The following is a 13,603-nucleotide window of genomic DNA, read 5'->3' as shown; positions in this document are numbered from 1 at the left end:
GCAGGTTGCACTAATCATACTCCTTGAGCATATAATATTTCCAAGTGCATTTACGACAAACAAGGATATTCACTTATGTAACCACTTAAGTACAGTTATCAAGTACAAAAATTTGACATTGATGTAAACGTATTCTATATTCCAATTTTTTCTTATGTCCCAATAATTTCTTTACCTTTTTAGCATTTTCTCCTCCATTCTTAGATCTCATCCAGTATCATGTATTGCATTTGTCATTATTTCTCTTTCTCTTTTTTAATTGTGGAAACATATATACAACATAAATCTTCCTATCCCAGTCCCTCCTAAGCATACCATTCGGTGGGATTAATTACATTCATAATGTTGCAGTAGTACCTGCACCACCATCCATTACTAGAAATTTCCTTTGTCCCCAAATAGAAGCCCTACACTCATTTTGTATTAACTCCCATTGACCCTGCCCCTCACTCCGGTAATCAGTACTCTACTTTGTCTCATGAGTATGCATGTTCTCTGATATTTCCATTGTGGTTACCATGGGGCTTAAATTTAACATCATAAATCTATAACAATCTTGTTTGCTTTGATACCAACTTAACTTCAATAGCATACATAAACTATTCTCCTATATCCCATCACTCTCCCCCAAACATTAAGTAGTTTTTGTCGGAAATTACATATTTATACACTGTGAGTCCAAAACCATTGATTTACTATTACATTTTAAGTTTATGCATTTGTCATTTAGATTTTGTAGGAAGTAAAAAATGGAGTTACAAATCAAAAATGTAATACTACTGGTATTTATGTTTACCATGCCATTATCTTTACCAGAGATGTTTATTTCCTCATAGGTCTTCAGTCAATTGTCTACTGCCCTTTCCTTTCAACCTGCAGAACTCCCTTTAGCATTGCTTGCAGGGCAAGTCTAGTGGTGATGAACTCCCTTGGCTTTTGTTTATCTGGGAATGTCTTAATCCTTCCCCCATTTTTGAAAGACAGTTTTACTGGATATAGAATTCCTAGTTAGCAAATTTTACTGTCAGCACTGCCTTCTTGCCTCCATGGTTTCCAATGAGAAATCAGCGCTTCATTGTATTGAGGCTCCTTTATATGCGACATGTTACTTCTCTCTTGTTGTTTTCAAAATTCTTTATATTTGGCATTTGACAGTTTGATTATAACCTGGCACAGTGTGGGGCTATTTGGGTTTATCCTGTTTGGAGTTTGTTAAACTTCTTGCATGTGTATGTTCATGTTTTTTCATTAAGTTTGAGAAGCTGGAAGCCATTATATCTTTGAATAGTCCCTCTGCTCCTTTCTCTCTTTCTTCTTCTGAGAATTCCAATGATGCAAATATTGGCACATTTGATGGTCTCCTAAAGGTTCCTCAGGTTCTCTTCACTTTTCTTCATTCTTTCTTCTTTCTGCTCCTCAGACTGGATGATTTCAATTGTCTAATCTTCATGTTCATTGATTCTTCTGCCAGCTTCAATCTGCCGTTGAATCCCTCTAGGGAATTATTAATTTGTTACTGTGATGTTCTGCTCCGTTTGATATTGCATAATTTCCATCTCTATATTGATATTCTCTTTTGTTCATCTACTGTTTTCCTGATTTCCCCTAGGTTTTTGTCCATGTTTTCCTTTAGCTCTTTGAGCATATTTATGGCTAATTTTTAAAAGTCATTGTCTGGAATGTCCCCGGTGTGATCCTCTTTCTTGATGGTTACTAAAGCTTTAATCTTCTACTTTGCCTAGGCCATCACTTACTGTTTCTTTGTATGTTTTGTAATCTTTTGCTGAAACCTGGACATTTTGATATTTTAAATGTTATCACTGGAATTTAGACTCTGGGGTGTCTGTTCTTTAAGTTTTATCCAGCTAGTGTTATGACAGAACTTTCCTTGAATGTCAGGGGTTAACAAAAAAAAAAGAAGGAAAAAAAACCCTTTGCAAATCTTTGCAGAGTAACCTCTGCAAGTGCTCTCCTTCAGAGCTTATCCATACAATATGTTTAGAGAATAGCTCCATGTCAAAGTGTGGGGGCCTCCCTGGTCCTTTCTGCACACATGTCTTGTCTTGGGCATGTACATTTGGCCTTACATGGATATGAATGTCCTCTCTTCCCTAGGAAATGGTATCCTCATAGACCCAGGTACTGTACTGTGTGTCCTACAGCCAGCAATCCCTTGCCCCAAACAACCATTTGACTGCTCTCCCACAGCATTTTTTAGGAGCGCTCTGTGAGCTTCCTTCTACATGCAGGACAATTCCTGGTACAGTGAGTATTTCAGGCTACCAAGAGACAGACTGGGCTAGACATACATACTCCCAGTATTTCAACAAGGGTTACTCTACTCCCTCTGGTACCAGGATCAGGACTCTATACTGGGAGTTGAGCCAGCCCCACATTGAGCCAGTGAAGGAAATGGAGGAGGGACCAGCCAGGGCATCGGGTGGATGGAGCCCTGAATATTCTCACTCCACCATCTTGATCCACCTGAGTTATTTTTTGTAATAAACATATACTGTTTTGGATTGAATCATGTCCTCCACGAAGAAATGTTCAAATCCTAACCCCTGGTCCTGTGTATGTGACCTCATTTGTAAACAGGATCTTTGAAGATCTTATTGAGTTCAAACTAAGTCAGGGTGTGCCTTAATCCAGTATGACTGGAGCCCTTATAAACAGAGGAAAATTTGGACACAGGAGGAAGATACAGAAGGAGACAGACCATCACATGACCATCTGTAGAGGTAGAGACTGAATTATGGATTACCAGCTAGCAACCACCACAATACTACAGTCTTGCAAGAAAGCATAACCCTGTTGATACCTTGATCTTGGAATTCTAGTCTCCAAAACTGTGAGACAATAAATTCCTAAGTCAACTATTCTATGTAACTTTGTTACAGCAGCCCTGGCAAAATAAGACATAAACCCAACAATCTAACTTTCTGCTGATAGGGATTATATTCCAATCTTTAATATACAATGAAATGATTTATTCCAGTATTTTAAATTATTTCCTTCCACTTTGCTAGCATCCTGTGCTTTCCATTCAATTTGTAATAGAGTATGCTTCATGTGATACATTAAGGATGGTTTCATTTAAAAATTAACAGTAAAATTTTACATAACCTTAAATAATTGGGTAATAAGCCTTGCATCATTTTGTAAAGCATAGAATATCACTTTAAACAGTAATGAGAAAGGGGTCATTTCCTCTCATCCAAATTTGTATTTCTAACTTGTTAATTCATTCGCTCTTTTTATCCGTTGTTAAAGTCACTGAATTTCCACATGCTTTAGAGAGTAAAGTATTAAAACCAAGATTAATATTGCTGCTTGTCATCATATATGATCTTTTTACCTGGCACTGTTGATAAGAGGAACAAATTAACATGGAGAATTAGAATGCATATGTAGAAAGATTTATACCTAAATCTTACCAGCTAGTTTCTTCCACTTGTTACAGGCATACATGCAAAAATACAGATTTTTAAACTTCTTAATAGGTTATGAAACATAGGTAAGTATTAGAACATAAATGGCAATATTGTTTACAGTTCTGCTTTGATCATTATATCTTTAAATATGTACTTGTGGGTTTTTCCTCTTTGTCACCTCTATTTAAAAACAAGACAGAGCCCATATCTTCTACATGGCCAGCACTTGGTAATGTGTGCTATAAAAATGTTACCTGGACAAATTGATAACATATAGAAAGAGGGACAATTATGTAGCCAAATAATTACTCTGTAACATTATGAGCTGAATTCTTATAGTATGGGTGCTATGGCATTGTACAGATAACATGAGGTCTTACTGTTAGGTCATGAAGGTACTAAGCCATACTCTCAAAGTAGCAGGTGGAATCTCATATGAGAGGTGAGATGATTCACTGTGCCCTTCACCATAGTTTGCCGGGTACCAGAAGAAGAGAGAAGGCTCTCAGAATGAAAATAAGAAGAGAAGGAGAAAGCCTTAGGTAAGCATCACAGCTAGAATATCTCTGGGCTTCCATTGTAAATGGATCAAAATATCTTGGAGGTCAGTTGTTATGTGGTTAGAAAGGGCACTGGCAAGCAAGGAACCCAGGTATGGTACCTTAAAAGTTTTACAGATTTTTAATTCAGATACAATGATCTTGTCTAACATGATGTCTTCCAGTGTCGGCCTATAGGATCTTGTGCTTTCTCATTCTATATAATTCCAAGAAAATCTTAACCACCCTTAAGACTTCTATTACATTCTACAATGCTTTAATCCCCAAATCTATATCTGGAATCCCAATCTCTCCTGAGCTCCAGTTCCATATTGGCCATTCCCATCTGGAGAATCAGAAGCACCTTGTGATGGTTAGTTTTATGTGTCAACTAGGCTACAGGACCCAGTTATTTAATCAAACACTAATCTAGATGTAACTATAAAGATACTTTGTAGACGTGGTTAATGCCTATAATCAGTGCTATTAAAGACATTACTCACAATAATGTGGGTGGGCTTCATCTAATGAGTTGAAAGGCCTCCAGAGCAAACATTAATGTTTCCCAGACAAGAAGAAATTCTGCCTCGACTGCAGCATCAACTCCCACTTGAGTTATCAGCCCACTGGCTTGCCCTACATATTTCAGATTGGCCAGACTCCACAATCGAATGAATAAATTCCTTAAAACAAATCTCTTAATATATATATCTCCATCTTATTGGTTCAGTTTCTTTGGAGAATTCTGACATATACCTCAAACTCGACATGTTCAAATGTAAATTCACCTATACCCAGAAAATCTGCCCTTCCTCTTATGTACTCTATGTCAATGAATATTATCAACCTACCCAGTTCACTGGTCAGAAACCTGGACACCATCCTTAACCTCTTCTTCTTCCTCACCCAAGACCCAATCAATCACCCAGTCCTATAATTTCTACCTCTAAAATATCTTTTGAATCAGGCCTTTTCCTTCCATCATCACTTATATATCCCTAGTCTAGATCATCACCCTCTCTTGCTGGTTGATGGCAACAACCTCTTAAATAGTGTCCCTGCTTTCACTTTTACTCATTCCTAGTGTAGTCACAGTGATCTTCTAAAATGCAAGTCTGCTGATATCATTGTCCTCTTTAAGAACTGCCAGAGGCTTCCCACTGCCCTGGTAATACAGCACAAACTCCTCAACAGGCCCCTCCTTCTCTCTGCAGGCTCATCTATTGCCACCCCCACATCTCCTCCTTGCTGCCACTCACATGGCTGCTGGACTGACATACTCTGTTCTTCAAATGTGCTCGCTCTCTCTGCCTCTGAGCCTTCGCACATGCTATCTCTTCTACTCAAAGCCCTCTTCCTTCTCCACTTCCACCACTCACCAGGTAAACTCCAACTCTTCACACAGGTTTGAACTTTGATCCCTCTTCCTCCAAGAAGCCTTCCCTCTCTGCCAAAGTCTGATTAGGTGGTCCTCCTGTGCACTCTCACAGCTTCCTACTCCTTCCGTCACAGCTTTGTAGAGGTCACTATTCACATATCTGAAGCCTCTACAGGGCTATAAGCTCCAGGAGGGCAGGGACTGGGTCTGTCTTGTGTACTACTGAGTCCCCAGGGTCAGGCATAGTGCCTGGCTCTTGATAGGTACTCATATATATATTTGTTGAGTGAATAAATGTTAAAATTTGAACTGGGATAAGGTTGCTAATCTTTGGCAGTGAGCTAGTAATGGATGGATCAGAAACTTATATTTTGTAACTTGGATTGTTTTTGTACTTATTTCCATTTTTTATGTCTCTGATTTTCTCAGTATTTCACAGTCTCTTGAAAGTGCCAGTATGTTGCAGCTGTGCATGTGGACTAAGGGGTGAGGTTTCTGGCTACACTTGGGCCAGAGCTTTAAAGGGGGGGTAGAGATAGGAGCATTGTTAACCATGTACGAAAATCCCAAAGGGAGGTGCAATAGGAGCAACCTAGCTATGTAGTTCAGTTGCCTTCCCCACCCGGACTTTCCTTCTAATACTAACCCCTGTAGGATATAGGATGTTGAGTCTCAAACTTTAATGTGCATCTCATTCACTTGTAGAGTGTGTAAAATATACCCAGGTAAAAAAAATTAAATATATATATACCCCTAGGTGAATCTGATGTAGATAGTCTGTTTACTACACTTTGAGAAATACTGTTCTTGGTTTTGATTAATAATATAGTGATTTCCTTTATAATTTCATAAGTGATTAAGCCCTTTTAAAGGCTCTGAGAGTGTATAATACTCAAAATATAAAGAAGCTCCAATCCTCATAAAAGCAACCAAGGAGGACCCAAGAATGATAGAAACCTCTGGGTACCCACAATATCACAGATCACATTGATTAAAATCTGCTGGGGAAAGTGAGTCCTTATTCACAGTACCCATTTTCCCAAAGTTTCCCTGCATATGATTCCTGGTGAAAGGCCTTCAGACAGGGTCATTAAGCTTAAGGGGTGCCAAATCCCATTTTATTAACTTGCTTTGTTCCCTTTTACTCCCGGAGAGACATTCCCTTTTCCTAATCTTTATCAGAGTAGTCCATTTCCATTGGGTAATCAGTGTTTCTAAACCCAGCTGTGACCCACCTTGAGTGCTCTTGTCTCTCAAAATAGAAACAGAAGAAATGAAATAAAACCCTTGCCTTACCAGGTTCTGGAAAAGGCTGGCATTCCCCAGCAGCACCGTAGTTCAGCTCCTGTGGCCCTTCCTGTGGGATCCATGCCTCTGCCAGTGTGGCCTCCTGGGACGGTCCCATGACCTGAAGTGCAGGTGACTCTAGTTCGATGTTTGGTGGTACATATGCTGTTCCTACTGGTGCCAACTCTTCCAAGAGCATTTCTTGCCTATGAACCTGGAGGAAATGTCAAAACCCATCACTCTAAAGACCAGCACTGTCCAGTAGAAATATAAAGTGAGCCACACATATAATTTTAAATTTTCCAGTGGCCATATGAAATAAATGAAAAAACAAAACAAAACAGGAGAATTCAATCTGAATAGTATATTTTATTTAAACCAATTATGCAAAATATTATGAATTAAAGTATTAAAAATAAACTATTAATGAGATATTTTACATACTTTTATTCATATCAAGCCTTCAGAATCCGGTGTGGACTTTACACGGACAGCTTGTCTCAATTTGGACTAGCCGCATTTTAAGTGCTCAAGAGACACACTTGGCCAGTGGCTACTGTATTGGGCAGTATAAGTCTAAAACCATAAGAATCTTATATAATAAACAGTACCAAGGAGAGACAGAAAGGATGGAAAACCACAAACTCATTCTATGCTGGGACAGCAGGGAATTTAGGAAGGCTCCTGTTCAGGCATGCCAAGTTCCCCAGAAGTGAACAGCTCCTGAGGAGCCCCAAAGACATGCCGTCCCAGAGTGTGCTTCACGGACACCTAGAAGCTCTTCCTCGCTTCTCCCAAAGATTCTGCCCTGTGGACAGCTAAGGTCCTCCAAACAGAGGGTCCCCATGGTGGTTCTCAACAGGGGGCAGTGCCACCCCCAGGGGGTGCTTAGAACACGATGGCACGTGGAGGGTATTTGAATTTGGAGGGCCGGACACGGGAGAGTAACTCACAAGGCAGAATTGTTCCACATCCTAAGCAACACTTGAGTGTTCCGCCCAAACATTCATGCAGGTAAAGAAAATCTGTCAGAACAGCACCCTGTTAGTCATATGCATACAAAGTACTTTTACAAAAGTACTTTTAGACCAACTTGAATTTTCTAGGAATCCACTACTGTGAAAATCGAGGAAGACTATACTATTATTTGTTCAGAAATTCCAAGATTTCATTCCCATTTTGAAAAATCCCATGACTAGCAGCAACACAACAGGCATGGATCCCACAGGAAGGGCTCATAATATTTGACCAGTCTCGGTCTGCTCTGGCAGTTGCAGTCACAGGGAATCTATGTATAGATGGAAGTATCTGACAACTTCATTATGTCTTCAGGTGCAATCAAGCCCAAATTTGTATATACTGAAATACATATTAGTTTATAATAAACTACTTTTCTTATACTTTTATATTATAGGCACACTCTAGTTGAATCAGAAGTCAGCAAACATTTTCAATAAAGGGAGAGACAGTGAGCATTTTAGGCTCTGGGGGCCACATTTGGTCTTTCGCATATTTTTTTAAAACAATCCTTTACAAAGGTAAAAACTGTTATTAGCTCATGGGGGGTACAAAACTGGGTCATGGGCTATTTTGACCTAGAGGCCACAGAGCATTATACCGATATATTTGATTTTATGTATGCAGGTAGGTTATGTTATCTATGAATTTCATTTCAAGATAGTAAAGAGGACATTACAAATATTTGTTATAGAAGGGGGCTGGGTCTGTTGGAGTTGAGAACCACAGAACCATAGGCTGACTCCAGCAGAATAACAAAATAAAAATGTCTGCAGAGAAATCTTGGGGCTGAGGAATAACACAAAGACAATCTGTCTGATCTAGACCCAAGAGCTTCTGCTGCTTTTTGCCCAATCACAAAGATCCCAAATTCCTTTCTCACCTGTTGCTCTGGTATCTCAAGTTCTCTCTGTAAGTCTTCTATCAGTGCTACAACTCTTTCTCTATTCTCTGGGCAGTGTTCCCTCACCCAGGTCTCTATCTCCGTGGGGAGAATAGTTAGGAATTGCTCCAACACTAGCAGCTCCAAGATTTGTTCCTTAGAACGCATCTTTGGCTTCAGCCATTGACAGCACAGCTCCCAGAGTTTGTTGAAAGCTTCATGAGGCCCGGCTGCCTCTTTGTACTGGAACTGTCTGAAGCGCTGACGGAAGACTTCACAGTCATCATCATATTCTTGAAGCATGGAGCCCTGATTCAAAGAAGCCTGGATTGCACAACCCAGGGCCACAGCCATCGCCCCCTTCCAGCAGTTCAGAATTTATCTGGGACCTGAAGTCTGGGATTCCAATTTGTTTCTCTCTGTAGTAGTTGGGAAGCCACCTACAGCTGAGGACAGGAAAATATAAGAAAGTAGAAACAGCAGTGGTTACAAGAGAGCATACTGGCCTACCTTAGCTAACTTTCAATAAAAGCCTTAAGGCAGCAATTCTTAATGATGAAAGCCATGGACCTACTTCCTAGAAAAATACACACACACATCCAATTCTGCACACAACTCCAAAATAATTACAAAATCTCCAAGCCTATCCATGGACCTTCTAGAACAACACTGTCCAATATGATAGCTTCTAGCCCACCTGGCAATTTAAGCTTAAATTAAAACTAAAAAATCAGTTACTTGATCACACTAGTCACATTTCAAATGCTCAGTATACATTATTGCAGAAAGTTCTATTGGACAGCTCTGCTCTAGAATTCCACAACCATCAGGGTAAGAATCTCCATGATTAAGGAACTCTTGTAGATGGGCTGGCCTCTTATGCCATTCCCAATCTAATACAACTGCTTTATGTTTCTGAATATAGGCAAGTTTCAAAAGAAATGGAGGAAGAATACTAACAATACTTTTGAATAACCTTAACTGTCCATTTAGCTTTAAGTACCTCTTAATAGCCTTCAAACAGAAACTGTAAGTAGAACCTGGCTTTGCAAGGGCAGCCAATCATCAGTCCCTCATTCTTTCCATCTTGCAATATGTGTAGATCCCCAAACATCCCGCTGCAAACACTGCTCTGCCCTGCAATTACAATCCAAGTGGCTTTCCTATGAGAAAAATGCACTGCAATAGGGCAAGTCATCATAAATTTGTTCTGCACTAATAATAGCAAACACTGAGTTCATATTATATGCCATGTACTTTCCTAAGGGTCCTGCATATTGTAGCTCACTTGAATGTTAGGAGGTGGGTACTACTACTATTCCCTGAATACAGAGGACTGAATAACTTGTCAAAGACTACATTGTAAATTCCAAGGAAAATGATTATAAAGTAAGAATTTATAGTCTCCTGAGAATCCAATGTCTAAACACATCAAGATGTTCTCCATGGAATCTCTGAGGTCACAGAGGCAGACACATACATGTCTACACGAATCTCAAGACCCAGATCTGCCCCCGTGCACTCTGGGTCCTCTGTCTCTACAGTTGCCCTGATGCCTTGTGTGCCTGTTCTCTGCTGGAATGAAATAAGGAAAACCAAATGCTCAGACTCTCTTCATCCAAAATGACACTCTTTGCCCTGACATCACCGTCTAGGTGTCTGTACCACCTTAACTGCGTGACCCTGGGCAAATTACCTGATCCCCCAGTACCGTTATCTGTGACGTGAGAGTAATAATAGCATCTACTTCATAAAATCTCCTGCTCTGATCCAGTTGCATGGAAAGTGAATCGCAGCATGCCTGGCACAGGGCAAGTGCTCAATAAAAGGTTATTGGTTGTCAGGAGTCATTCCTGGGAAGCTTCTACTCCCCTGAGTGCAGGCACCTACCTTTGCTGGAGGGAATCTAGGAACTGCGCAGACCTTGAGGTGGCCACACCCATTAACCCTGGAGCATCATAGCTGGGCAGCCCTCCAGTCACTGACCCACAGCTTCAATCCATCTACCAGGGAATTGACCCTCCGGGTTTCCTTCCATTGGCCCCGCCCATTGAAAAGTTCATTCACATCCCCAATGAGGAGTTCACACCGCAATGAAAAAGCTCGCTTCACAACCCCAATGTAAAGTTCTCAAAGGGGTTAGGGGTTTCTCTCCCAAATACCCGTGTCATGATCCCGCCCTCAAAAGGCCGAGGAATACAGCGGTGTGTAGCAACAGGGCACTTGGGGAAAGGCAAATGAGATCCGTCTCTGAAAAGTTCGAAATCTGGGTTAAAATCGGATGCTGGAGCGCGTGCTCGTAGCCCCGCGCGCCCCTTGGCGACATCGGGCTGCCGATACCGGAGACCCCAGTCCCAGAACCACCCCGGGAAGGCCCGGCGAGGAAGCAGGGAGCAGCGGCGCGGACCCGAGGCCGAGGGGGGCTCACCAACAGTCGCTCCTCCCCGGGCCAGCCACCCGGGCCAGCGGAGGGCGCCGGGCCAACCCGCGCCGGAGCCCCAGGGACGGCCACGCCCTCCCGCCGCTCCGGGACTCACCGCCTCAGCGACCAAGGCTCTCCCACGCTCGCCTGCCCAGGGCCCACATGGATGCTGACGTGGTAGGGGCTGGAACTCCCCGGCCTCCACCAGGCGCCAAGCCGCTTTCCGAAGCCCCCCTGTTTCCGGTCTCACGCCCTCAGAGGCCCCAAAGCCGGGGCGGGCTCGGGGTCGAGATCCAAGTGAGGGCTCCTCCCCCATCAGCTCCGGAGAAAAGCAGAGCGGGTGGGACGCTCCTGTAAATCTGTTATGACCAGGTCCGTGATTCCCAGATTTGGCTGTGTGGGGAAGTTTGTTCAGAATTCAGGTTTCCGGGCCCTACCCCGACACTCTGAGGCATTGGATCTCGCGTGGGCTCGGGGATTTGCATTTTGGGAAGCTTTCCTGGGGATTCCGGCCACTCGTCCGCCCGCGGGTCACACCGGCCTGGGCCTGCGAGCTTCCCATTTTCTACTCTTGAAGACCCGAACTTTGAACTAGCGATCCTGACCCTTCCATCCGCCCTCGTCCCCCCGTCCCCCCCACCCCGAGGGGGGTCTCTTCAGTGTTAGGGTGCTCCCGATGGCCCCGATTTCTGTTTTCCGATCGCTCCCCACGCCCGTCCAGCCCCTGGACCAAATCTTCCCTTCTCGCTCGTCAGTTGTGATCTGTAGCGAGACCTGATCCAGTGGGCGCTGGACGCGGAGGTGTCATCCGGGAAACTTGTTCCCGGCGCTGGTTCTGAGCAGGCGCCGTTGGCTGGTGGACGCCGGGCCGAGTCCTGCGTGGGGCGGCGAAAGGAGACGAGAGAGAGCGACCGGGTGGGGCATCTTCTGGGGCATCTTCTGGGACACCGGAGACCAAAGCGCCAGAGCTGGCTGCGCCCGGGAGGGAGCTGGGCTCCTCGGCCTGTTCTTGGAGCCCCCGCCCCCCGGGGCGCGCAACCCTGCTGTCCCCGCACCGGCCCGGGCCGCCTTCACAGGCGGGTGCGGCTATTTTCGGGTCCAAGGAGCTCCGAGCTGAGTTGCCCCGGCCCGACCCAGGGCGCGGCCCGGAGGTTTCCCACCTGCCCTTCCGACGCTTCTGCTTTCAAGAGGCCGCTGGTCCCAGGGAAGTCCTAGGCTGCTCCAGCATCTTTGCCATGGGTGGCTGTGGCCTGAGATGCGCACCACGGAGCAGATCCTGGAGCTGCCGGTGCTGGAGCAGTTCCTGAGCATCCTGCTCCCGGAGATCCAGAGCTGGGTGAAGATATTACATCTGTAGAACTTCGAGAAGCGGTGAAAAGTGGTGAAGGTGAAGGATATGCAGAGAGAGCTTGCAGACTGAGGTAACAGGGGACAATGAGAAGGGTGTTTTGTTTTTTTATTTTTTGGTTGACCCTGAGGACTGGGACATCACTCTGACTCTCCATTCAGGTTTCCTTGATTGCCCTGAGTAGACCTTACTTGCACAAGAGGCCTTTTTGCAGTTTAATCTGGAACGTTCATCCTCCAGATTTTCTCCAAGTGGACGGTGTGTGTGTGTGTGTGTGTGTGTGTGTGTGTGTGTGTGTGTGTGTGTGTGTGTGTGTGTGTGTGTGTGTGTGTGTGTGTGTGTGTGTGTGTGTGTAGGTCCCGTTGCCAGTGCTTACCTCTTCTTCACAGTTGTTCTGATGTACTTCACTTTCTCTCCCCCAACTTTTTTATTAGATAAGCTAACATAGATGGCTCTGGGGAAGTGAGCTTCAAGTCTCAGTGCCAAACTTTTTCACAATTAACTGAGACCCAGCTCTGAAGAAGAGTCCAGATTGTTGACCCTGATACAACAACTAACAGTTACTAAGCACTGTGTGCCAGGAGCGTGCTCAAAATTTACAGGTTGCTCTCCCTTTAACCTTCACAACAACCACAGAAGAGTATTTATCACTGTCATTTTGCCAGTGGGGAAACCAAGGCCCAAAGAGAAATAATAACTTCCCTAAAATCATATAGCTAGTATGTAGCAGGGCCAGGATTTGAACCCTGCCATCTAACGCCAGAGCTCACACTAAATATTGACTGTGGCAATGACCTGCCTCCCTCTTCCTCCTGCTCTTCTCTGGATGCTGCACTGTGTTCTACTGGACTCTGGAATTTCAAATTAGTGTTTCAGACAGTTCCTACTCCTTTAATAGTTTTTCTGGTGGAGGGGAGGGACTGATTCCTGGAGCTTCCCACTCCACCATCTTGCCACAATTCTATGTTGCTATAGCCTTTTGTAGATGCTCTTTATCAAGTTGAGGAAGTTCTCCTCTGTTGTTAGTTTGCTAAGAGTTTTTATCATGAATGGGCACTGGATTTTGTCAAATGATTTTCCTGCATTAATTATATGATCATGTGACCTTCTTTATCATGTAATGTAGTGACTTACATTGATTGATTTTCAAATGTAGAACTAGCTTTGCATACCTAAAATAAATCCCACTTGGTCATGGCATATATATCTTTTCATACATTGTTGGATTTTATGTGCCAGTATTTTGTTGAAGAATGGTGTTTATTCTTTACATGTTTCGTGGAATTCTCCAATGG

The 13,603-nt window shown here is 43.4% G+C and overlaps 1 protein-coding gene across 2 annotated transcripts in view; it reads right to left on the bottom strand.

Annotated features, from left to right (window-relative positions):
• ZNF449 (zinc finger protein 449) overlaps nt 1-11,559 on the bottom strand; it is a 37,221-nt gene extending 25,662 nt beyond the window's left edge. The window contains exons 1-3 of one of the 2 annotated variants that reach the window (XM_037821855.1): nt 11,076-11,559; nt 8,539-8,984; nt 6,648-6,852 (exon numbers count right to left, since the gene is read on the bottom strand). In XM_037821855.1, coding sequence (XP_037677783.1) covers nt 6,648-6,852; nt 8,539-8,892 — 559 coding nt within the window. In that variant the 5' untranslated portion in view covers nt 8,893-8,984; nt 11,076-11,559. Of the gene's footprint in view, nt 1-6,647; nt 6,853-8,538; nt 8,985-10,966; nt 11,019-11,075 lie in introns of those variants that run through there. The other variant, XM_037821857.1, reaches the window with a different exon arrangement.
• Between the last annotated feature and the right edge of the window lie 2,044 nt (nt 11,560-13,603).

Source organism: Choloepus didactylus, chromosome X, assembly GCF_015220235.1.
Source record: "Choloepus didactylus isolate mChoDid1 chromosome X, mChoDid1.pri, whole genome shotgun sequence".
NCBI lineage: Eukaryota > Metazoa > Chordata > Mammalia > Pilosa > Megalonychidae > Choloepus > Choloepus didactylus.
The sequence above is the reverse complement of the archived record's forward strand: the minus strand, read 5'-3'. Positions and strand labels throughout refer to the sequence as shown.